The sequence below is a fragment of the Neoarius graeffei genome, chromosome 25 (assembly GCF_027579695.1).
Source record: "Neoarius graeffei isolate fNeoGra1 chromosome 25, fNeoGra1.pri, whole genome shotgun sequence".
NCBI classification, from domain to species: Eukaryota; Metazoa; Chordata; class Actinopteri; order Siluriformes; family Ariidae; genus Neoarius; species Neoarius graeffei.
The window spans coordinates 47,053,435-47,078,361 of NC_083593.1; the positions used below are offsets into that span (position 1 = coordinate 47,053,435).

General features: G+C 43.5%; 1 protein-coding gene across 2 annotated transcripts in view; it reads left to right on the top strand.

Moving 5' to 3' along the window:
• Nucleotides 1-3,211: 3,211 nt before the first annotated feature.
• Nucleotides 3,212-24,927, top strand: part of aak1b (AP2 associated kinase 1b) — an 82,997-nt gene continuing 61,281 nt past the window's right edge. For both annotated transcript variants that reach the window (XM_060908327.1, XM_060908328.1), the window contains exons 1-3: nt 3,212-4,312; nt 15,152-15,270; nt 15,522-15,630. In XM_060908327.1, the coding sequence (XP_060764310.1) occupies nt 4,159-4,312; nt 15,152-15,270; nt 15,522-15,630 (382 nt within the window). In that variant the 5' untranslated portion in view covers nt 3,212-4,158. The remainder of the gene's footprint in view (nt 4,313-15,151; nt 15,271-15,521; nt 15,631-24,927) is intronic.

A 24,927-nucleotide genomic window follows, 5' to 3' on the forward strand; every position in this document is an offset into this window, starting at 1 on the left:
TATTGAAATAGGAAGGCGACTAAGAAGTGGTGGATATAAAAAGAGAAAGGGATTTAATTATCAAGAAGGGAGGTGGAGTTTCAGGAATCATTCATCTCCCAGATTTCAGTTATTTCATAAAGTTGTTTAAAAACAACTGATTGGACAAAGAGCTTTATACAATCTATGGTACTTTGATTCATCCATTCATTATCCATAACTGCTTATCCTGTGCAAGCTGGATCCAATCCCAGCTGACTATGGGCAAGAAGCAGGGTACACCCTGGACAAGTTGCCAGGTCATCACAGGGCTGACACACAGATACAAACAACCATTCACACCTATGGTCAATTTAGGGTCACCAATTATCCTAACCTACTTGTCTTTGGACTGCAGGAGAAACCAGAGCACCTGGAGGGGAGAACATGCAAACTCCACACAGAAAGGCCCCCGTCGGTCACTGGGCTCGAACCTTCTTGCCATGAAGCGACAGTGCTAACCACTACACCACCTACTTTGAGCCAGGATAGAAAAATCCAAGGTTACATCAAACTAAGGTCAAAGCTAGTTAATACTGACTCGATGATGTAGAACAACCATCCATCCATTATCTGTAGCCGCTTATCCTGTTCTACAGGGTCACAGGCAAGCTGGAGCCTATCCCAGCTGACTATGGGCAAGAGGCGGGGTACACCCTGGACAAGTCGCCAGGTTATTGCAGGGCTGACACATAGACACACAACCATTCACACCTACGGTCAATTTAGAGCCACCAATTAGCCTAACCTGCATGTCTTTGGAGCACCCAGAGAAAACCCACACAGACACATGGAGAACATACAAACTCCACACAGAAAGGCCCCCGTCGGCCACTGGGCTCGAACCCAGAACCTTCTTGCCGTGAGGCAACAGTGCTAACCACTACACCACCTACTTTGAGCCAGGATAGAAAAATCCAAGGTTACATCAAACTAAGGTCAAAGCTAGTTAATACTGACTCGATGATGTAGAACAACCATCCATCCATTATCTGTAGCCGCTTATCCTGTTCTACAGGGTCACAGGCAAGCTGGTGCCTATCCCAGCTGACCATGGGCAAGAGGTGGGGTACACCCTGGACAAGTCGCCAGGTTATCGCAGGGCTGACACATACAGACAAACAACCATTCACACCTATGGTCAATTTTAGAGCCACCAATGCATGTCTTTGGAGCACCCGGAGAAAACCCGTGCAGACACGGGGAGAACATACAAACTCCACACAGAAAGGCCCTCGTCGGCCGCTGGGCTCGAACCCAGAACCTTCTTGCCGTGAGGTGACAGTGCTAACCACTACACCACCTACTTTGAGCCAGGATAGAAAAATCCAAGGTTACATCAAACTAAGGTCAAAGCTAGTTAATACTGACTCGATGATGTAGAACAACCATCCATCCATTATCTGTAGCTGCTTATCCTGTTCTACAGGGTCACAGGCAAGCTGGAGCCTATCCCAGCTGACTATGGGCAAGAGGTGGGGTACACCCTGGACAAGTCGCCAGGTTATCGCAGGGCTGACTCATAGACACACAACCATTCACACCTACGGTCAATTCAGAGCTACCAATTAGCCTAACCTGCATGTCTTTGGACTGTAGGGGAAACCGGAGCACCCGGAGGAAACCCATGCAGACACGGGGAGAACATGCAAACTCCACACAGAAAGGCCGCTGGGCTCGAACCCAGGACCTTCTTGCTGTGAGGCGACAGTGCTAACCACTACACCACCATATAAAATAGAAATCTATAACAAAGTTTGTATGAAGAAATAAAAAATAGGGTGCCTTAGACTTTTGCACAGTACTGTATGTACTGGGTGCGATTTGCTGGGGGGGATGGTGGGGTTCATCCCCCCCTCTGGTTTTTATCTCTGCTGAAAAAAATCCTCGGGGACAACCCCGTCAATAAAACAAACAAACCAAAAAAAAAAGTTGACATGACAGGCATGTTGTGACACAGTTTTCTATGGTCTACATTGCACTCACTTTCAAAATGACCCGAAGTGGCAGCTTTGATGTTCACGAACGTCCCCAGCAAATAGATACATTGTAGATAATAACAATATCCAGAGTGTGAACATGGATTTAGCGCCATGAATCACATCCTTACTGATGAGCGCAACAGAATGAATGTATCCACACTGACAGCCTTCTTTTCCTCGCTGTCAATGGGCCAGACGTGCGTTCCTTCCCTGCTGAGAAATTCGCAGAAATGTGGATTAAAGAAGGGCGAAACGCGGCGGATAGCGCACCGACGGGAAAGCAGAAAAGGCCACATGAACTGCGCCATCAGAGCAAACTGTTCATTTAGTATTCATGTATTTTAGTGATTTTCGAGTCACTGTCCATTTAATCTGGAGGGAGAGAAACATCACAGCAACGCGACAAGCAATGCAAACTTTGTTGTGTGTTAGTGTTCGTGTATTTAGTCAGAGAGATAGGAAGATTAATTTACTATCTCTGGTTTAGTGTTCGTTTTCATTTAGTGTTATTCATTTGATATAATCGGATGTTATTGAGCTGTTAGCCTATTGTTACCTTAATTTTGTGACGTTTCATGATTAAAAAACAAACAAACCCATCCCCCCTTCTGTTTTTTTGACAAATCGCACCGTGTATGTACACTACCGTCCAAAAGTTTGGGGTCACCCAGACAATTTTGTGTTTTCCATGAAAAGTCACACTTTTATTTCCCACCATAAGTTGTAAAATGAATAGAAAATATAGTCAAGACATTTTTCTGGCCATTTTGAGCATTTAATCGACCCCACAAATGTGATGCTCCAGAAACTCAATCTGCTCAAAGGAAGGTCAGTTTTATAGCTTCTCTAAAGAGCTCAACTGTTTTCAGCTGTGCTAACATGATTGTACAAGGGTTTTCTAATCATCCATTAGCCTTCTGAGGCAATGAGCAAACACATTGTACCATTAGAACACTGGAGTGAGAGTTGCTGGAAATGGGCCTCTATACACCTATGGAGATATTGCACCAAAAACCAGACATTTGCAGCTAGAATAGTCATTTACCACATTAGCAATGTATAGAATGTATTTCTGATTAGTTTAAAGTGATCTTCATTGAAAAGAACACTGCTTTTCTTTCAAAAATAAGGACATGTCAAAGTGACCCACTGCGCATGCGCACGAGTTTCACACTTCGACGTCCCGATTGCCACTGCGCATGCGTACGCGGATTGCGTACTGACAGCTTGTATTTGTCGCTAGATTTGCGACGTTGGGTGTTTTTTTCCTTCTCCCCCCAACAGACATGAAATCTCTTAATCCTAAAATGAACCTTTAGTTTAAAAATTCGCGTCTGCCGATGCAAATCGTCAGCGCTGTACATATCATTGTTTTTGCTATGATTTTCTCGGGATAGCTAGCTGCACAGGCTAAGCTAAGATGATAGTTTAGTTTCACATCCGTCCGTTCTGTCAGTGTAGCGAGTTAGCTTAGCTGGTTTGGATTAGCCAGTTTGTGTATTTGTGCTCCTTTAATTGAAAGGACGTTAATAAAATGTTAGTGACGCGTGGTTAGCCGTAATTACACCGTTATATGGTGTACGGCTGTGTTTACTGCTGTGTTGCTAGCTGGCTAAGTGCTGCCTGTCATCCGTCAGACATTACAGCGTTAGCATTAGCGTTAGCATTAGCATTAGCTTGCTGAATGACCGAAATCACAGTCGACTGAAATTGGCCCCAAAACACCTCCAGCTGTGTGTGTGTGTGTTCATCTCACAGGAAGGGTTTAAGGTCGGGAAAGATGTGTTCTTGTTTTCCCTCAGGGGTTTATCTGAGTGTCAGTGGACAGTTTAGCTCTTTTTCCCCCTGCTAGGTTTATATTATTATAGCCAGACAGAGCTCACTAACACCAGGAAACAGATGTTGTTAGAGAACCGTTATTACCATAAATACTGTAATATCGTACGGTACATGACACCGTGAATGATAAAGGATTATATCGTGCTATGTCTCCCAGGGCAGCTGAGGCAGCCTCTGAGTCTTATTAAAGGGTTTCAGATCTATTACACATCCCTCATTAACACTAGTCTACTGGAACCCTGTTATTTACTTCTGGGTCATTTGTGTCTGATAACCCAGCTCGTGAGGAGGTGGAACAGTCTCGGTCAAGAACCTCAGCATGAAGAAGTTCTTCGACTCTCGGAGGGAGCTGGTTAGTGTTGGTCCTGGTTCTGGAGGCGGAGGAGGATCCAGTGGAGTCGGGGGGAACTTCATCGGCCGGACCTTCACCATCGGACATCATCAGGTCACCGTGGAGGAAACTCTTGCTGAAGGTCAGGATGATCAGATAAAGGTCATGGTTTATGTCGGGATCAGATCAGATCAGATCAGGGAATTTATCAGTAGCTGATAAATTTCCTGAATACAAATGTCAGGAACGATGAACCGGTCTTGTAGTGTGACGTAATCCGAAGATGTGGTGTCTGGGACGTCCCAAGAGACACTCCGATGAAAAGTCTAGCATGTTTGATTTTTTAAAATATTTTCTCACCTAGTTTGACGAATCTTACATCATATTCCTTGATAGCGATGATTCGACAATTTCTTGACTCTCCTCAAACTTGTAATGCTGACAGTCTTCTGACCAAGAAAAGACTGTTCGTGTCTCAGATCCTGACCAAGCAAATCTGACTCATGATCAAACACCGCAACTTTATATAAGCAGAAAACTAAATTAAGAAAACTCCACGACGTGTTCTTGTATAAAACATAATCGGTGTCATGATAATGCGAAGTATTACTACCGCACTGTAAAAAAAATAGTTGAGAATACTTGAAATTTCAAGGCAACCGTCTGCATTAAGAATTTTATGTTTTGCCAACGATGTGCCCATGATAATCCAAACTATGATAAAACTGTTATCTTTATTAAGAATTCTTAATTAAGTCAATTTTCAATTCCTCATTCTGCCAACATAGATTTCTCTTTTTGCTGAACAGTGGCATTCACAGTAGTGCAAAAAGGCAATTGAGGTTATCACAATTTTTTTTTTTAGATTTTTTTGGGGCTTTTTTCACCTCTATTTGGATAGGACAGCATAGAGACAGGAAATGAGCAGGAGAGAGAGAGACGGGGAGGGATCGGGAAATGACCTCGGGTCGGAACCGAACCCAGGTCCCCGGATTTATGGTATGGCGCCTTATCCACCTGAGCCACAACGCCCCCGAGGTTATCACAATTTATCATTAAACTATACATGCCTTTTTTCATTGTTCTACACAATTACAAAAATTTTTAAAACCCACGTCGTGGGTATGGCGTCGTGGCTCAGGTGGATAAGGCGCCATACCATAAATCCAGGGACCCGGGTTCGATTCCGACCCGAGGTCATTTCCCCGTCCCTCTCTCCTGCTCATTTCCTGTCTCTACACTGTCCTATCCAAATAGAGGTGAAAAAAGCCCCCCCAAAAAGTCTGATAACCTCAATTGCCTTTTTGTACTACTGTGAATGCCACTGTTCAGCAAAAAGAGAAATCTATGTTGGCAGAATGAGGAATTGAAAATTGACTTAATTAAGAATTCTTAATAAAGATAACAGTTTTATCATAGTTTGGATTATCATGGGCATACATCATTGGCAAAACATAAAATTCTTAATGCAGACTGTTGCCTTGAAATTTCAAGTATTCTCAACTATTCTTTTTTTACAGTGCGCAAAGTTTTTCAATTAGATTTTCCAATTCGAGTTCATCCTGAAGTGTTTACTTATCGCTCCTACACAGCAGCAATTTGGAAGTCTTATTTATGAACGAATGACACATCATCTTAGTATTGTGAAATGTCTACAAGTTAGCGCCTGTTTTGAATGAATGAGACAGAAAAAAAACCCAACGGAGCAGCTTTTCATGTTACAGAGAAACCGCAAAGGAGTCCAAACTCCTCTGGCCTGAAGACGTTCCCATGGCGGAAAACCTACACCCTTTGTGAATCTCTGACATCTGAGAGTCCTTATAAATATAACCGTATACTTTCATCATAGTGACGAGACATCATGTTTAAAAAAAAAAAAAAGATTCACCATTCCAGTGATTAGCTGTTACTAGGGAAATGATAATGCATTCATTATCATAACCTGTAATTTGGATCCGGCACTACAGTCGGAGACGCTGTTCTCGAAAATTAATCAACAGCGCTGTGGTATAAATAACATTCAGTACAGTGGAGTAGAGCAGACTGAATAATGGGGGTTATTACTGCTGTAACACACGTACCGAACCTGGCTATTGGACACACTATGATCCTCAACAGACACTCGAGTGCAAAAGTTTGTATACCCTGAGTGTATATATGATTGATTTATTAATTTTTCACGATTGAGGTTTAAATGAAACGCTTTTCATTTCAAGTGTGCAATCTGTTCGTCGAGAAAACCCAAGCTGCTTTAAACGGTCTCGGTTCATTCTGATGTCAGTTTGCCAGCTTGCTGGTTCATTCGCTGCACACTCTTTTTGATGTGTGTGTTATATATAATTAACGATTATTCCACGAAATCAAGCTGTACATGAGCTGATAGCCAATGAGGCGCGTAGCACCGAGTCAGCTGTAAAGCTGGGCATACACTGTGCGATTTTTTTCAATCGCGGTATTCAGCTGCTGCTCACACTGTACGGTACGAGTGAATCGCAGGGGTAAACAACACGCAGCTTACGATTCCTGTTCTCACACTATACGATCCGATGCTTGGATCCGATGCTCAGGATTTCAAACAGGTTTGATTTTCATCCGATCGATCGGGAGGAGGTCGTGAGGTGTTAACCGCTTGTCGTTACCCCATATATACTACACGGTCCGAGACGCACGATTGAGCCAAAACTCGGCCCGATCTCCAAAATAGTCGCACGAGTGAAAATCGTGTCAAAATCGGGCCAAAAATCGCACAGTGTATGCCCAGCTTAAGCCATGTACGACGAGATTGAGTGGAGTTTTATTCTATCCATATTCACTGGATTTTAAGAAACAGAGCATTTTTATTGTTATTTTTTGCAAATTCGATAAATAACAACTTTATACAGTAATATAACATTATTATAATATAACAATACTGTAATAATAATTCTTGGAAAAACAATGTTTTTACCATCAAATACTTTTATTCCATATTTTGTTGCTTTTTTAATTTTTTTATTTTTTGGGGTTTTGTTTTCAAGTAGAGTTTTTATTTCATCCTCGGTTGGTTCAGTAACACGCGCCGCCAGTTTTTTTTCTCTGCTCACGGTATATGAGCTGATAGCCTGGTAGTAGAGTAGCCAATCAGAGCGTACGATTGCTCATATCCAGTGAATGTGGATAGAAAAAAAATTTAATGATGAGCATCTCTAAGCTAGTTGTTAAAGGTGTTGCCTCCTTCATGTATAGTGGCGTAGCCCCCTGGCACAGCTGTTACTGGGCAATGCAACACTAGGTGGTCAGTGTCTTGTGGAGATTCCTGACATGGGGACTCCTATGTAGCCCCAACGATGCAAACTGGCGGCTGTTCTGGCAGCCCCCCCCCCAAAAAAATTTCCGGTTGAGAGTACACCGTGTGCACTCTGGCTGCCGCTTCTCACCGGGGCTTTTTATTTTTTCTCTTTTGTTTTTCTTTTTTGTGTTTGTGTAGTTTGATGTTTGTTTTTGTTTGAGTGTTTTTGTCCGCCGGTTGTGGCGTGGCATCGGTCCCCTCCAGGCCTTGGTTTGCCGTGGGTGATGCCTGTGCTCGTAGCTGTGGACTGCAGTGAGTGAGCTTGTTGCTCCCAGCGCTCTGTGCGGTGGTGCTTTAGTGCTTGGCGTGATGTTCCGAGCGATGTTGCTCGGTGGCATCGCAGTGGCTATGTAGGTGGTTTGGGACATGCCGGCGCTCTGCGTGGTGGTGCGACTGTGCTCGCTTTGTGGATCCATGGCGTGGTGTTCGAGTGATGTTGCCCGGCGGCGGCTGTGCTGGCGGTGTAGGACTTGTTTTCGTGCGCCTTTTGGCAGGACTGTGGCTGCTACACCATTGGAATGACATCCTGACCTCTATTTGGTGGACTTTTTTTTTTTCCCTATAATTGTAAAGTGACCTTGGGTTTTGAGAAAGGTGCGATATAAATTGAACTTTATTATTATTACGTCTTGATCCAAGCCTGTTTGCTTGAGTCCACTGTCTTCTAGTTTGGTTGAGGAAGCCAGGTAGTGGATTGGTGGGGTCCTTTATTAGTTCCCCACCTCTGGGAACATTTTGGTTCCATTCCTGTCTTCAGGAAGGTTTGATGTTGAAGTTTTCCTTCTTGGTCTTATGGGTTTTCTTGACTTTAATCTTGAGGTGGTAGATGCTACTACTTCCATTATTTGTTTACGTGCACCTTCTCTTATTTGCACTTGACCAGAAAATGTCTGTAGGCTTACGATACTTATTCTGTTTTGATTTCACATCCTGGAGTGCCTTTGTACCGAAGAGCTCTTTTACTGTATCTGTGGGATATGCGTATCTATATATCTGGACATGCTTACTTATGGTCCCCGTCATGGCTAACGATGGCTGACTTCTGTGGCGTCTGCCGTGCTTTTCCTCAGCATGCCATTTGTCTATTTTTGCATAGATGGTTGGCGTTCAGAGTGTGGTGTTTCCAGGTAGGACAGTCAGCCGTAAACTTGTACCAGTCCGTTTTCTTTAGATCAAAGATCTTCAGGTCCTCCTTGATCCAGTCCTTTCACCTTTTCCTCAGGCTGCTATTGCCGCTTTTCCACTACAAACGCGGCTGAGTCGGGCTGAGCCGTGCCGTGCTGAGTCGGGCTGAGCGGGGCTGTTGGAGTTGCATTTCGACTACAACCGCGCTGAACCGTGCTGGCTGGAAGTGGGTGGAAACATTGGGTGGAGTTAGCGAAAGTGGGTGGACGTCAGGTGATGTCGTTAAGCAGCGCAAACAGTGACATCAGTGAGCTTTTAAGCGGTAGTCTCACGACCCGAATAGTAAACAATAAACATGGAGGACATGGAGTCGTTAGTGTTGCTGGTCTTGGTGCTGTGGCTTGTTGTCACCGACAACGCCAACAGATACTGGCAAGAGCGTATAGATGAGGCGAGGCGCATAAGGCTTCAGAAATTCTCGTAATTCGTAATTCTTCTTCTTCCGGGTTTACGGTGTTTACAGATCCCAGCGTGCTGGCGGGGAGTGTGTGGGCATGTGAGGACACTCCTCCTCACCAATCAGTGCACAGGGGAGTGTCTGCTCACGCCCCCAGCCTCACTCGGCACGGTTTGGCTCGCTTCAGCCCCACTCCAAAACGGTGCGAGTTTTAGGGGCTAAGCAGGGCTGAAGCGAGCTGAGTCGTGCTGTTCTTTGGTAGTCGAAACGCGAGCCGTGTCGGGCTGAAGTGAGCTGAAGCGGGCTGAAGTGAGCTGAAAAAGGGTAGTGGAAAAGGGCCATATGTGATCTGCTCCCATTAGCAAACTCATTAAACGGCAGCTGTTTTGCTAAGTGGCGGTCTGGCGTTCTGCACACATGGCTGAGCCGCCTCAGGCGGTTGCTGTAGGTCATGGTCTCGATGGTGCTAGAGTTTGCTCTTCTCAGAACTTCAAAGTTTGACACCTTGTGCCACTGTTGGATCTTCAGGATCTGTCTCGGTGATCTTTGATGAAACATTTCCAGTAGGTGAATGTGGGATGCAAGTGTGCACCATGTTTCACTTCCATATAGTAGGGGAAAAAAAATCTGGGGTTGGTTTTAAATAGAAATGTGCAGATATAATTGGAGATATATATGTGCAGATATAATAACTTCACAACAGAAAAGTGTTCACCCTGTCAGTGGTCGACGGCCAGTTTGGGTCCCAATATTGCCACAGCTGTCCATTGCAAAACTGTGCCGAGTTTCCTAAAAGCATCGCAGCACAAAGATCATCGTTAAATGGTAGCGCGAGCAGCCCAATGAATGCTGTCTCTACAAGTTAAGACACTCTTAGCATTAAGAGGCTTTTGGTCGTTCTTCCTTCGTTCTCCAGGATGGCTCGCGTATGCTGAAGAGGGCAGATAGCGCTTTGCTCCACTACGTTGTGTTACACTGCCCTGTGTCGCAAGATGAGTGGTCATGTGACACACCCCCGAGTGTACTGTAACCCAAGGTCTAATAAGGCTGGCGTAGTGTGCAAGATGGGGAGATACCATGAGCCATGGCATGATGGTTCGAGAAGCAGCTTTGGGACACTGGTTCAATTCCCTGGACCAGCAGGAAAGGCTGAAGTGCCCTTGAGCAAGGCTTATGGGTATGTTGTACGTTGCTCTGCTAAATGGCTGTAATGTAATTCAAGATAGTGGCTCTGCGAAGTGGGCGTGTCATGAGGGGTGTTCACACGGCACATATTTGCATCGATGCTGCACCGATGTATTTTGTTGCGATATATCTTACACCGGTGTAAATTTTGTAGAGCGTTCACACGTCACAATCCTGCTTACTAGAGAGAAGCGTGTCAGCACCGGTGCAGCCCCACTTGCGTTCACACGGCAGTTTTTGCGACCGTGCTATACGATAGTAATAATGCGGAAATGAAATATGCGCATGCGTGAAAATGTACTTCCTTTTCCCGGTTGTCATGGCATCACCAAGCACCAGGAAAACAACGTGGACGAAGACACCAGTGTTGCCAGATACTGCTGACGTTTTCCAGCCCAAAATATGTTCAAATCCGCCAAAATGCACTTAAAACCGCCCAATCTGGCAACACTGGAAGACACGCAGTTCTGTCGTTGTTGATATTCGCCATTTTGGAAGCGCAAAATACCAGGATGCAAATTATGCAATGCCCGTATGTAATCAACTCTCCTCACACGTAGCGAGTCTACCCCTGTAGCGTTCAGACGTCCCATTTTATATCGGTGCTGCCCCGCAAACTAGCATTTACTCCGGAGTAAATTTCTTAAACCACCTCCCGAGCAGGGTTAGATTCGCACCGGTTTAAGCAGCTTTCAGGGGCGACACCGGTATAACTTTGTACTGTGTGAACGCTCTACCGGGGCAGCCCCGGTGCTACACCGGAGTAAAAGTTGCCGTGTGAACACCCCTATGTAGTAGTACTTATATGTAGTTAGACCTATTCGAGATGGGCACGTTTTGACGGCAAGCAGCTGTTTGCCCCACCCTCACCAGTAGGTAGTTGGGGAGAAAATGAGGAAAAGATTTGGAGAAATCCAAAAAATGTCCATGGATTGGATTGGATGGGACTGAAATCCTAGAGATACTCCTGTACTACTCCACCTCAACCTGTAAAACAAATCCAATATGACTAAAGAGGACGGATGCACTAATGGTGCATTTCTGGGTGTTTATGAAATGACCGATATTTCCATGATTGGGCATTCACTCACCTGTCCTCTGAGATTCTCTGAACATCCACATGATGGCGCTGTTGAACTGAATATCATTGTTTAGATACCAGGAATAGAAATTTGATGCTTTTTCTGTGCAAGTGACCTGAAGGCTGCAAGAACAAATCCAACTCTTTGATGCAAAGTGACACAATGTGACTTTCAATACCACTGGAAAGCGGGAATACTTGACATGAGACACATTTAATACGTTTGTGCTTTGTTGTCTTATCGACCTGTGGGGTCCTGATTCCACAGCAGAGGCGGACAGTAACGAAGTACACTTTTTGAGTATCTGTACTTGACTTGAGTATTATTATTTTTGGAAACTTATGACTTTAACTTCACTACATTTGAAAGGCAAATATCGTACTTTTCACTCCATTACATTTCCATCAAGGTCCTCGTTACTATGAAGCAGCTTTGAAAGTGGATGTTTTTTCTTTTCTTTTCTTTTCTTTTCGAAAACGTGATTGTTTTTTTCGCAGGTGACACTGAGAGCCGATCAGTAATCACTAAGGTCACATCACGTCCATAGACTGGATAAAATCAAGTTCAGTGATTTCCCAGCAGCGTTATTTAACACGATCAGTTGATGGCAGAATGGAAGGAGGCGGTTCTTCTGGAGAATGCACGCACTCATGGCCCATGAACCCATGTTTCAGTTTTCTGAAAGGATTAAAGATTCGTTTCGTTTTAAACGTTTGCTTTGTTTGCCGAAAACGAACCACATCACGGCCTATAAAAACTCGCCGTCCGATATGCGGAAGCATATTGAGGAATGTAAACGTTTTGGTCCAAGAGAAAGCTTGCAATGAAGCTGTCTGTGCTTTTAGAGCTAGCGATAACGCTACAATAGCTGTGCAGTCTGGTTAGTCAAATAACTTTCTATGGATTTACCCACCAAGTTGCCGTAGCCTTGTCCACGGCTAACGTTTACACATAGCTAGTTAACTTGGACACTGTTAGTTAGCATGTAAAAACAGAGTTATGCTAACATAAATAACGTTAACTTATCTGAAGTCCGTTCAGAAATATGTTTTAGCGTAATCTTGCCAAATAAACAGAATGTAGAAATCTTTCTTTTCCAGTAGCGTTAGCTACCCAATATGATTTTGAGTTTGAAAAGAGTTTGCTAGCATGTCAGGTGGAGCTTCGCTGACTAGCTAGCTTAACGTTAAACCACCATGATGGCACAGCATGCGTTCATTTTGTGAGTTCACATTTCTGTCTTTGGTAACGGTGTTAGGTTTTGTAAGTGTTGTGACAATAATACAACAATGCGTTGACAGAAAATTACGGAAGCCGAGAGAGGCCCTTCATATAATCCTTTTTTTTATTCACCTTGTTATTCCGAGATAACGACATAATTAATTCAGGATCTCGAGAAAATAACACAACTAATTCGAGATCTCGAGAAAACAAAACCGTTATTTCGAGATCTCGAGAAAACAAAACAATTATTCCGTGATCTCGAGTAAACAGCTGAGAAATGGTTCATTCAGGTGCTCCAAGAGACTTGTGATATGCTGACTTTGGGGCTATTTCTCATTCTGTATGGAGCACTTGCATGTGACGTCACAGCCGAGCCAGATTGTAACAGACGCCATCTTGTCGGTCAAACGCCATATTTCCGCCTTCTACTTCTACTTCTGGTTTTACTTCTACCTTTTCTTCTGGAAAAACCTACTATATACAATTCTACTACAACGGCTGCGGCTACAAGCTCTCCCTACCTGTGCACGTTTTTTATGTTTTTTGTGTGTATTTTTGCGTGTTGTTCGTCTGTACCGGACTTCAATATCCACTACAACCGTATGGACTTACTGGACATTGGTTTCCAGCAGAAAATGACGGTTTGTAGCGATTTCCATCGCATGCACAACATTCCGGACGAGAAAAAAAAAAAACATTCCGGACGAGATAGTGAGACCAGCGGGGTCTCCGTGGATTGTTATTGGAAGCAAAGCGAAGGAGGCGGTGCCGGGAGCAAAAGCGAGGCTGCAGGCAGAGCCGGCCTGTTGACTAAGCTCAGAAAACAGCCACTCAAATCTCCACTGCTAAGCCTCTACCTCTCCAACGCCAGGTAAACAAGACGGACGATTTGGAATTACAGCTGGAATTACCTTATTCTATTCTATAATCGGCTGGTCAGTGCTATACTCAATACTTAAGTGACTTACCCATCCAGTGAGGATCATTTTCTTGTTTACAAGATGCCACATCTGAGTCGCTGACAAATCCTGAATTTCTATAAAGATAACTGTCTAGAGATTTATAAGCACGCAGTGCTTCACCACTGAACAGCGAGGGAAAGTTGATGAGGTAATTATACACGTCCGGGTATTCCGCTGGCAGTTCCATATCCACTGACACGGTCGTGAAAACTCCGTCCGGTAAGCCATAAGGGTCACTAATCTGTAGATCGTTTATTTTAGACATATCTAGTTATCTGTTCATTAGATAAATGAGCCGTGTAGTCCGTCGGTTGAAATTGATCCATTCTGTACACGAGTGCAGCAGTATTCAGCTGTGCTGTTGACCGACAAGATGGCGGCTGTGTACTTTCCGGTCACGTGACTGCAAGATCTCTATAGACGCAACTTTGGTCATTAGAATGTCTGGAATAATCGATCACCTAATAAGGCAATATTTTGATCGGGGGTTGACACAGGGAGAGATTGCATTAAGTCTTTTAATAAGGGATAATTTCAGAATTAGTCCACGGCACCTCCGCAGAAGACTGGCCCTCTCTCTCTCTCAAGGCATCGTAAAAAGCCATTTCTGCTCTGTTACATGTCCGCCAATTTCTAAGTCTTCGTTGTCTGACCCACAGGGGGGCGCAGCTCTGCTAGAAATCTCAGCTGTTTTCTCGAGATCACGGAATAATTGTTTTGTTTTCTTGAGATCTCGAATTAGTTGTGTTGTTTTCTCGACATCCTGAATTAATTATGTCGTTATCTCCGAATAACGATTTTGTTTTCTCGAGATCTCGAATTAGTTGTGTTGTTTTCTCGAGATCGTTATCTCAGGATAACAAGGTGAATAAAAAAAGATTATATGAAGGGCCTCTCGCAGCTTCCGTAGAAAATGTACTTTTAATACCTAAGTATTTTTAAAAGCAAGTACTTCAGTACTTTAACTTAAGTAAAAATTTGACTGGAGAACTTTCACTTGTATCGGAGTAACATTTGACCAGCGGGATCTGTACATTGACTCAAGTAATTTAGTTGGGTACTTTGTCCACCGGGGGCGGCACGGTGGTGTAGTGGTTAGCGCTGTCGCCTCACAGCAAGAAGGTCCTGGGTTCGAGCCCCGTGGCCGGCGAGGGCCTTTCTGTGCGGAGTTTGCATGTTCTCCCCGTGTCCGCGTGGGTTTCCTCCGGGTGCTCCGGTTTCCCCCACAGTCCAAAGACATGCAGGTTAGGTTAACTGGTGACTCTAAATTGACCGTAGGTGTGAATGTGAGTGTGAGTGGTTGTCTGTGTCTATGTGTCAGCCCTGTGATGACCTGGCGACTTGTCCAGGGTGTACCCCGCCTTTCGCCCGTAGTCAGCTGGGATAGGCTCCAGCTTGCCTGCAACCCTGTAGAAGGATAAAGCGGCTAGAGATAATGAGATGAGATGAGACTTTGTCCACCTCTGTTCCACAGTCCCGCTCAGTCTCACACATATTATAAAGACATGCGACTTGGCTCAAACGGAGCTTTACCAGCTCCTCGGCCAAAACACTCGGTGACGTAATGAAACAGAAGGATGAGTAAGAGTCAAAAAAATTTTTTTTAATTTTTTTACAGGTGGTTTTGCTATCGTGTTTTTGGTTCGGACCAATCAGGGTGTTCGCTGTGCGCTGAAGAGAATGTACGTGAATAACGAACACGACCTGCAGGTGTGTCGCCGAGAAATTCAAATCATGGTGAGTGTGTTTTCTGAATATCACAGCTCTCAGCTTATACGTCAAAGTTTATAAAGCACTGTCATTATTTGTAATGATGACATTCTATAATTTACATTATTATATCTCTATAAATACTTGCAAATGAGAGTGTAATTTAGCTAAAAAGAGTCGCATGACTAACAGTAATGTTGACTATGAAGATTAGCAGCTATAATGGCGCCCTTTGTGTGTGTGTGTGTGTGTGTGTGTGTGCTCACGTGTGCACACAGAGGGATCTCTCCGGCCATAAGAACATCGTGGGCTACGTGGATTCGAGCGTGACGGCTGTAGGAGGCGGTGACGTGTGGGAGGTTCTCATCCTCATGGACGTGTGTAAAGGTAAGCGTGCTCAGATAAAGGATGATTCAGTCCAGCCCATTTCATTCCCTGATATCACAGTGTTCGGAACAAGGAGTCACTTAGGACGCTTTTACACCTATTAGTCCGTTTGTCGAGTCTGAATCAGAGCGAAATTGGTAAATATCTGTAAAAACGCTTGTAAGAAATGACTTTTCATTCATTGGTTAGAATTACAGTAATGGAAGAAGGTAAACAAGCCATTGAGAGAGCGAGAGAGAGAGGATTAAATACGTTATTACATAATTATACAAGCATATAGTTTATTTTCTGTCTCACATCCAAGGTTTTTTTTTTTTTTTTTTGCTGTTGGTTCAAATAATCCGGCACGCCTCGTTTCCACAGGGTTAAAGCTCTGGGACGTCTGTGATTCCGTACGAACTGTAATCGAATCTTATTTCTCCTGTAGGATATGGTAATACACTCGCTAAAGCCTAGGTCACAACCGGACGTACGATTTTTTGGCCTTGCGATTTTTGGCGTTTCCCAAATCACTGCATTTTTTTTTTGTTCATGGAGAAAGACGCACGTTGGCCGTAAGTTTGTCTTGCAACCTGAAAAAAACGTAAGCACCCGTAGAGTTTGTTTGACATGACAAAGAACCTCTGTGGCCGGTCTGCGGCTCGAAAATCAGCACGTCACACGCGCGCCCTCCGTGCGTTTCACGCGCGCCCTCCGTGCATTTCTTGCGTTTTTTGCACGTAGACCGGCCGTAGGAGCACGTACGGCCGGTTGTGACCGAGGCATAAGCCGGGCCGAGTGTGAGTGTGGGACGCAGCACGCTCAGGACGTTTACATGCACACTCATCTTCCAGTATTATTCCGAATATGACAATATGCAGAATTTGATACAAATTGTATAAACAGCATATTCCGTTTGGATATTCCGGTTTTGGCCTTATTCTGAATTTAGCATAAGATATGTGGGATATGCTTGGCATGTAACGAGTCACCTAATTAATAGTTCGGTTCATGATATTGAGTTGATGATTCAGTTTTCCTCACAATATTTTTGAAAAAAATATTAAATGAAAATTTTCTTCATTACAAAAAAAAAGCAATTTTTAAAAATTTGAGTTATTTTTATTTATTATTTAATTTTTATTTTCCTATTTTTTTTATCAACTTAAATATAACTTTTCTTAGATGAAAAAAGTTTCATTTTCTCATTAAGCAACTAATTTTTCTTATTTCCGTTTTCGGTTGAGAGCACGTACTGCGCGTTCTGGCTGCCTCTTCTCACCGGAGGTCTTTTTTTTTTTTTGTGTGCGTGTGTTTTGTGTAGTTTGATGTTTGTTTTTGTTTGAGTATTTCTGTCCGCCGGTTGTGGTGTGGCGTCGGTTCCCTCCAGGCCTTGGTTTGCCGTGGGTGATGCCTGTGCTCGTAGCTGTGGACTGCAGTGAGTGAGCTCGTTGCTCATTTTAACGTCGTGGTTGTCCAGCGCTCTGTGCGGCGGTGCTTTAGTGCTTGGCGTGATGTTCCGAGTGATATTGCTCGGTGGCGGCTGTGCAGGCGGTTTGGGACATACCAGCGCTCTGCGTGGCGGTGCGTCTGTGCTCGCTTTGTGGATCCATGGCGTGGTGTTCCGAGTGATGTTGCCCGGCGGCGGCTGTGCTGGAGGTGTGGGACTTGTTTTCTTGCACCTTTTGGTGGGACTGTGGCTGCTACACCATTGGAATGACATCCTGACCTCTACCTGGTGGACGTTTTTTTTCTTTTCCCTATAATTGTAAAGCGACCTTTGGTTTTGAGAAAGGTGCAATATATAAATTGAACTTGATTATTATTATTAATTCTTTACCCACATTTCTGAAGGCTGAAGTAAAATATATATACAGTATATATTATTTACCAGCTGGGAGGTCCGTATCGTGAAATACCGTGACCAAGGTCTTGAAAGTACTGACCGAGGTCAGTATTCAAGGCCAGGGTCACGGTATTTCACCATACGGACCGACCTTAAGCTGGTAAATAATGTATTTATTTTTTTCTTTACCAAATTCTAACAGAAAACGAGAGCGCCCGAAAGGGAAAACCGAGCCGAGCCGCCATTTTGAATCCTCATTCACGGCTGTAATGCAAATGGCTTCCTCCTCGGTATACAAGTGCACTTCCATGGCAGGAAAAAAACTACATTTTGCCGCCTATGTAGTCCCCTATTTATACAAATACTGTAGGAGTCATTCAGGATTCAGCCATGTTTTTGCTTGGCGTTAGCAAGTTACAGGTTTTTAGCTTTCTCCTGAAATGTTTTCTTTTATTTCTTCTTCCTCAGGGTAGTAAAGCTCGCTTTCGCTGTGAACACTGTCGGTATCGCTATCCATGCTGTAAAATTAATGCTATTTTGAATCCTCATTCATGGCTGTAATGCAGATGGCTTCCTCCTCGGTATACAAGTGCACTTCCATGGCAAGAAGAAAAACTAAATTTTGCCGCCTATGTAGTCCCCTATTTATACAAAATTGAGTCATTCAGGATTCAGCCATGTTTTTGCTTGGCGTTGGCAGCAGTTAGAGGTTTTTAGCTTTCTCCTGAAATGTTTTCTTTTATTTCTTCTTCCTCAGGGTAGTAAAACTCGCGTTCGCTGTGAACACTGTCGTTATCGCGATCCATGCTGTAAAATTAATGCGATTCTCCTGAGAAATGCTGGCAAAAATTTATAAGATTTTTGATCATGTTATAAATAAATCTTATTTAAAAATAAAGATAAATGTTGACAAAAATTGCTACTATGTTTGTTGTTGTGAATGAGCGAGTCGCCAGAGGTCCGTAACCGGGGTCCGTATCGTAGGATACGGACCTGCTCGCCAGCCAATCAGAGCGCAGGATTTGATGGAAACCGGGCCGCAAAAAAATAAAATATCCTATTAACTAAAATATTCCTTTGATTTAAAATTGAAAAAAGGTTAATAACAAATAGACCTTTTTCTTAAACTTTTATAAACATTTGTACTTCAGCAGAGAGGCTGAAATTATGAAATTATTAAGATTGTCTTAATTCGTCAGCTCAGTGATATTGCTAAAGCATGGAATCCAAGGCAAAATGTACTGAAAACTATATTTAAAACTCAGTATCTCAGTGTCACTTCAGAGAAATCTTGGTTTAAATTTTAAGAAATGAAAGTTCAGGGGTTTTTTTCCGACGTAATTCTGTTACTGACTTTGCTTTCCTCATAAAAGATTTTGCTATCAGAGTTAAACATAGCTAATTTTTCTATGCTTTTTTTTTCTTTTAGGTTACAAGATCCCCATACAGTGTGATTTTTATTTAATACCATCATCTCGAGTACTGCAACTAAAAAAGTTACCACGTTTTGCTTGTGAATGTCGTTCCGTTACTGAAGAATGACCCACTACTTCTATTTGCTTCTAATGAGCAAGACGTGGAATCTTGCATCACACAGCGCCACCCTCGTTTTCGTCTCCGAATACATCCATGTATCTGGCTAATCCAGTACGGCCACGCTCGGGGAAATGGCCCAACAGACTGATGTTACAACTTTTAACGTTTTTTTTTTTTTAAGCTAAAGTCCGCTTAATTTTTTTCGTCTAGAACATCTTGTATTAATGTATAGCGATGACATTTCGTAACCCGTTACTTTCAAAATTTCCAGGTTAAGTGCTTTAAAAATATTTATCAAAGAAGTGTTTTCATTTGCTGTAAGTGTCCAAGTGAGCCACATGGAGGCAGTCACACCTCAGACTCAGTCCCGTTCGTCCCAGGTTTTCGCCGTGACCTGTTTTTCATTCCCGTTCTACCACAAACATGTTTATGAGCAACTAAAATAAGAGTATGCAGAAGTATTCTGTTGAAACACACATACACCAGGTGATCTTTAGCTGTCCAGTTTCTGGTCTGTTCTCACTGCAGCCTCAGAGTCCTGTTCTTGGTGGACAGGAGTGGAAACCGATGCGGTGATCTTCTGCTCTTGTGGTCCATCCGCGTCACGGTTCGATGTGTTGTGTGTTCTGAGATGCTTTTCTGCTCACCACGGTTGTAAAGAGTGATTATTCCTAGTCTTCCTGTTGGCTGGAACCAGTCTGGGGTGGGTTTTCCAAAAGCCTCTTAACGCTAAGAGCATCTTAACTAGAGGAGACAGAGTGTTCATTGTGATGCTCGCTCTACCATTTAACGATGATCTTTGTGCTACGATGCTTTTGAGAAACCCACCGCTGGTCATTTTCTGCTGGGCGCTTTGTCATCAGCAAGGTGTTTCCACCTGCAGAATTATCACTCGGGTTCCCCCCACCCACCATTCTGTGAAACTCTTGATTTTTCTGCATGATTAGGAGTGAAATACTCAAACCAGTGCATCTGGCATAAAGAAACATGCCACGGTCAGAGTCACCGAGATCATATTCTCATATATGATACGAATGTTTTAGTGTGAGGGCTCTGTGGGCACGTTGGATTTGTAGATTGGTTCCTTTGGGTAGTTCCAGGTCTTTTATAAGAAGTTGGTCTAGATAGTCTGCCATGGAGCTTCCTTCTGTGTCCTCAGGCAATCCGAAAATCCTGACATTATTTCGCTGAAACCTCGCTTCAAGGTCTGTTAGTTTGTCCTGCATCTGGCGTGTTTGTCTGGTTAGTTTCGTTAGGAGGCTGCTTGTCTCTGTGTTGTACTCCTCCAACTCCGCTATGCGAGCCTGGGCCTCGGTTTAGGGGTCGACCGATAATCGGCCTGGCCGATATATTGGGCCGATATTCTGCATTTTTAGGGTTATCGGTATCGGCCATAATTTCGACCGATATGCTGATAACCTGCCTTTTTGCAGCCATTTCGTTCCTAACGCGACTGTCACTGCACGTCCTTTCCTGCACTCGCCTCTCTGAGTTCAAGAACACGGTCCCGCCCACCACAGCATCTGATTTGTTTGGCACAAGAGATATAGCCAATCGACACGCGCAGCTAAACACTCTGAACTGTTTCAAGGCGCCCGTATCAAGGTAAGGACACGCTGCTTTTCCCGCAATAAGTCACAAACACACAAGTTGCAAAAGCAGAACATCATTATATGTTTACATTCTTCATCTACTACTCGTTAAAATTGTCCATTTGCATCTGTGTAGCCAGGCAAACTTAGCTTACGGAAGGAAGCACTTGAATTAGCCTACAACCAACTAGTCTCGCTGAAACAGCATAATGTAGGCTGCAGTCATTTTTAAATCCCCGTCTGGAAACGTTGTGAATGTGTCAGTAGTTCTACTCGAACAGTAGAATGACAGCCATACAGAGAGGTGGTCAAGGGAAGACGAAATAAAACGTAGTGTTTGTGTTCTGCAGGCTAGCGCAAGCCTAGCCTACAGAAGGCTATTTGTTATGGTGATGAGTAAACTTCATGACGTGACTCGTGCTCAAAAAGCGCATTGCACTTGTATATGTTAGGTAACTTTATAAAGCGCTATTTGAACATTTAAACAAGCCAGGTGTGACTAGTATTTATAATTCTTGCGCAAGTGATTCTCCTCGCTAGCGCTTCTGATTCGGAAAGCGATATACTCTTAAAGGAGCAGCCGCTCCTAATAGGGAGTGATAGCCTACTTTACTGTATGTTTGATTTTAATTTTTAAAAAATGCTGCAGGCAGCTCCCTACACTTGATTTGTTATTTAAAAACTACTTGAAGTTGGTAAGTCTTACTTAGTTCTTAGTGTAAAAGAATCCAGCATGTATTTTCATTTATTTTCCACTGAAAATGGTGAGCTGTAATATAGTAGGGAGTGATTTATTTTTTTATTGGTGAATATTTATTTTATTATTATTTTATTTCTCATTTTATTCTAACTAATGTTTGACTTTATTGTACAAATGCTGCTGGCATCTCCCTGCACAAAATTTCATGTTCAATTTTACAATTAAACATACATTTCATGGATATGAAGGTCTGTGTCAGTGTGTGCTATGTTTAATTTCATGTGAATTATAATGTTTACATTTATCGGTTGCACATATCGGTTATCGGCATCCCAATTCCATAATAATCGGTATCGGCCCTGAAAAAAAACATATCGGTCGAGCCCTACCTCGGTTATGCTCATCTTCTTCTGCTCCCTAAGTTCTTTGAGATTTTCTGTAAGCTCTACGGTATGTCTTGTCTTAAGGTAGCAATTTCTAGTTTCATTTCACCTTTGAATTCGTCTTTAAACGTTGTCAGCTCTTTACGGAAGTCTTGCTTGAGGTCCCGTATATCACTGCTGATGCTAGCGAGTCCAGCGTGATCCATTTTCTCTGACGCTTCACTTTCAGGTTCACTTTCGTCAGAGACCTCTTCTTTTGTAGACCGTTCTCGAGTTTAGTGTTTCTCCGGCTTCGGTGACCACTCGTCTCAAAGTTTATGACGATTGTATGTTGAGTTACTCAAATTGAGTGGATTTATTTGTACCGACTTGGGCGAGCTATGCTACTAACCCGTCCGCCATCTTCGCGGAAGTCCCATGATACGAATGTTAACTTAAACTCGTGACTTGTATCATTCACACCTGACTGGATAACTGCATGAATGGAAAGGTGTACAGGTGCTCCTCTTAAAGTGGCCAGTGAGTGTGCATATGTGACTGATCACGGAATCCAGGGACACATGTCGGCCGAAATGAATCCGAGAAAATCGCAAAAGAAGCTTTTTTTTTTTTTTTTTCGAAATTTGTGATTTTCGTTTTTTTCCATAATGTGCAAGTTGAGATCTTGAAGAATGCAATCAGTATTTCAGATAATAGATTGTTTTGTTGGAAAAGCATACATTTTTTGTTGCAAATTGTCTCGTTTTTGTCAGAACTGTAGCCTGCTGGGGGGTGTGGGTAAATTACTATATGGGCCATTCACATGATGATTTAAGTCTTTTGTTTGTTTTTTTCGCCAATCAGCTGTATGATACGAGCGGAGCTCGTGGCTACTTAAGCTGCATACAGGCATGTAATTTCACTATGGAATGAGCAAGCTAAACAGAGCGCAGAGGAGCTGAAACTACTCGAAGCAAACAGACGCACGGTAGTTACATCGGAGATAACCATTTCTAGCAAAAAAACGCAACCAAAAGGAAGTGTTCTAGGACTACATATTCCATCGGAGGCGTTGATGTGTGCAAGGCGACGTTTCTCTTTCTGATGGGGTAAGTTTATTAATCTAAGGTTGTGTGGTTATTTTTGCATGTAACGGAGAGTGTTGTGGTTTGGTTACATGAAACTAGTGTTGTTAGTTGTTATCATCGTGCTATCTTTCTTTCTTATGGTGTGAGTAATTTTTCAACCACAAAACGTTAAAGTATACTTTAGGACTTATTTTTGTACTTAACTGTTTTGGGCATTGAAAGGTTTCTTCACCTCTGGCCCTCACCATCTCGAGATCAGTCCCCCCGTGTCACCCAGACGTCTGGGGGTGAGTCGCGAAAGAAAGACAGGAACCCCATGAGTTCGCAATCTTTATTCACAAGTCCCCCATGAGACGAGAGAATACAGGAGATTTTATATGTGTGTTATCTGTGGATGAAGTGACATCACTGTTTGATATCTGTGTATTACCCCTTTTCCACCAAATCAGTTCCAGGGCTGGTTCGGGGCCAGTGCTGGTGCTGGTTCACAACTCGTTCAACTTGCGAGCCAGCTGAGAACCAGTTTGCTTTTCCATCGCTTGCGGTGCCACGTCATTACGTCGCTGTATACGTCAGTTACAACGCTACGTTTGCTTAAACCTTGGCGTGAATATCGAAGCAAAAACAACACGGAAGAAGCAGCAGCAGCAACAACAACAACAATAATAATAATAATAATAATGGATGACTTCGCGGGCGGCACGGTGGTGTAGTGGTTAGCGCTGTCGCCTCACAGCAAGAAGGTCCTGGGTTCGAGCCCCGGGGCCGGCGAGGGCCTTTCTGTGTGGAGTTTGCATGTTCTCCCCGTGTCCGCGTGGGTTTCCTCCGGGTGCTCCGGTTTCCCCCACAGTCCAAAGACATGCAGGTTAGGTTAACTGGTGACTCTAAATTGACCGTAGGTGTGAATGGGAGTGTGAATGGTTGTCTGTGTCTATGTGTCAGCCCTGTGATGACCTGGCGACTTGTCCAGGGTGTACCCCGCCTTTCGCCCGTAGTCAGCTGGGATAGGCTCCAGCTTGCCTGCAACCCTGTAGAAGGATAAAGCGGCTAGAGATAATGAGATGAGATGAGACTTCGCGTTTGTACAGCTGCGGCTTCTCGCCGCTTAAAAATGGCGATCTTTCACGGTCTTGTTATTGTTGTTGGTCTTAACAACTCCGCCCCCCCCCCCCGCTGACGTAAGCGGTTCTTTCCTCTGGCCCAGCAGAGAGTTGGTGCTAGCCTGGAACCGGTTTTTTCTGGCCCCAGAGCCAGTTCTTTGTCAGTGGAAACAGAAAACCCGGTTCCAAACTAAGCACTGGCCCCGAACCAGCCCTGGAACTGCTTTGGTGGAAAAGGGGCAAATGTGTGTGTGTGTGTGTGTGTGTGTAAGTGTCTGTGTGGATATGCAGCTGTGGGTGTGTGTGGGTGTGTCTATGCTATGTGTGTGCGTCGTAGGATGTCAGGTCCATCACACACAGGATGGTGTGATGGTATGATGACGTAGGTCAGTAAACCTTGGACTGAGCAAAACACATCTTAATTCCATCAATATGTATGTGTGTGAGTGAAACCTTGGATCAATCATGAGCAAAATGTCCTGTATACATTTCATATCAGCGGATGTTCTTAACGACAATTTTTAAACAAAGACATGTTTAGTCTAGCAAAGAAGTGTCTTCTCCCGTGGACGAAGGTCACACAGTAACTTGGTCAAGTTCCACAGGAATAGTTTAGAATCACTGTTATAGTATATGTAATAGTTTAAAATAATAAAGGATCTTAAAAAGCTCTAAAATATTAAAATCATAAAGTCTTAACACTAAAACTATAAAACTAACTTAAGTGATCACTTAATGCAGCTTTAAATCTAACATTCAATCATTTCAATTTCAAATTCAACACTGGTTAAATCTAACAGGCATACTCTGCATGGAAGGAAAATTGACGTGGTGATCTTTGTTTACATGAAAGTAGCATCGTGCTAGCTAGTAGGGGGTCGGGCTTTCCTTAATGTCATGCAAATGAGCACCATTATGTGCCCGCCCTACACCCAGAGTAACTGAGGCCCTGTCCACACGGCAACGGATTCAGGTGAATCTGATAAAATTGTTTATCGTTTCGGCCTGGCGTCCACACTAGTCTGGCTAACGCGACTTCAAAGCTCTGCGAGCATTTGGTCTGGCAAAGATATTAAGTCCAACCGTTTCCCAAA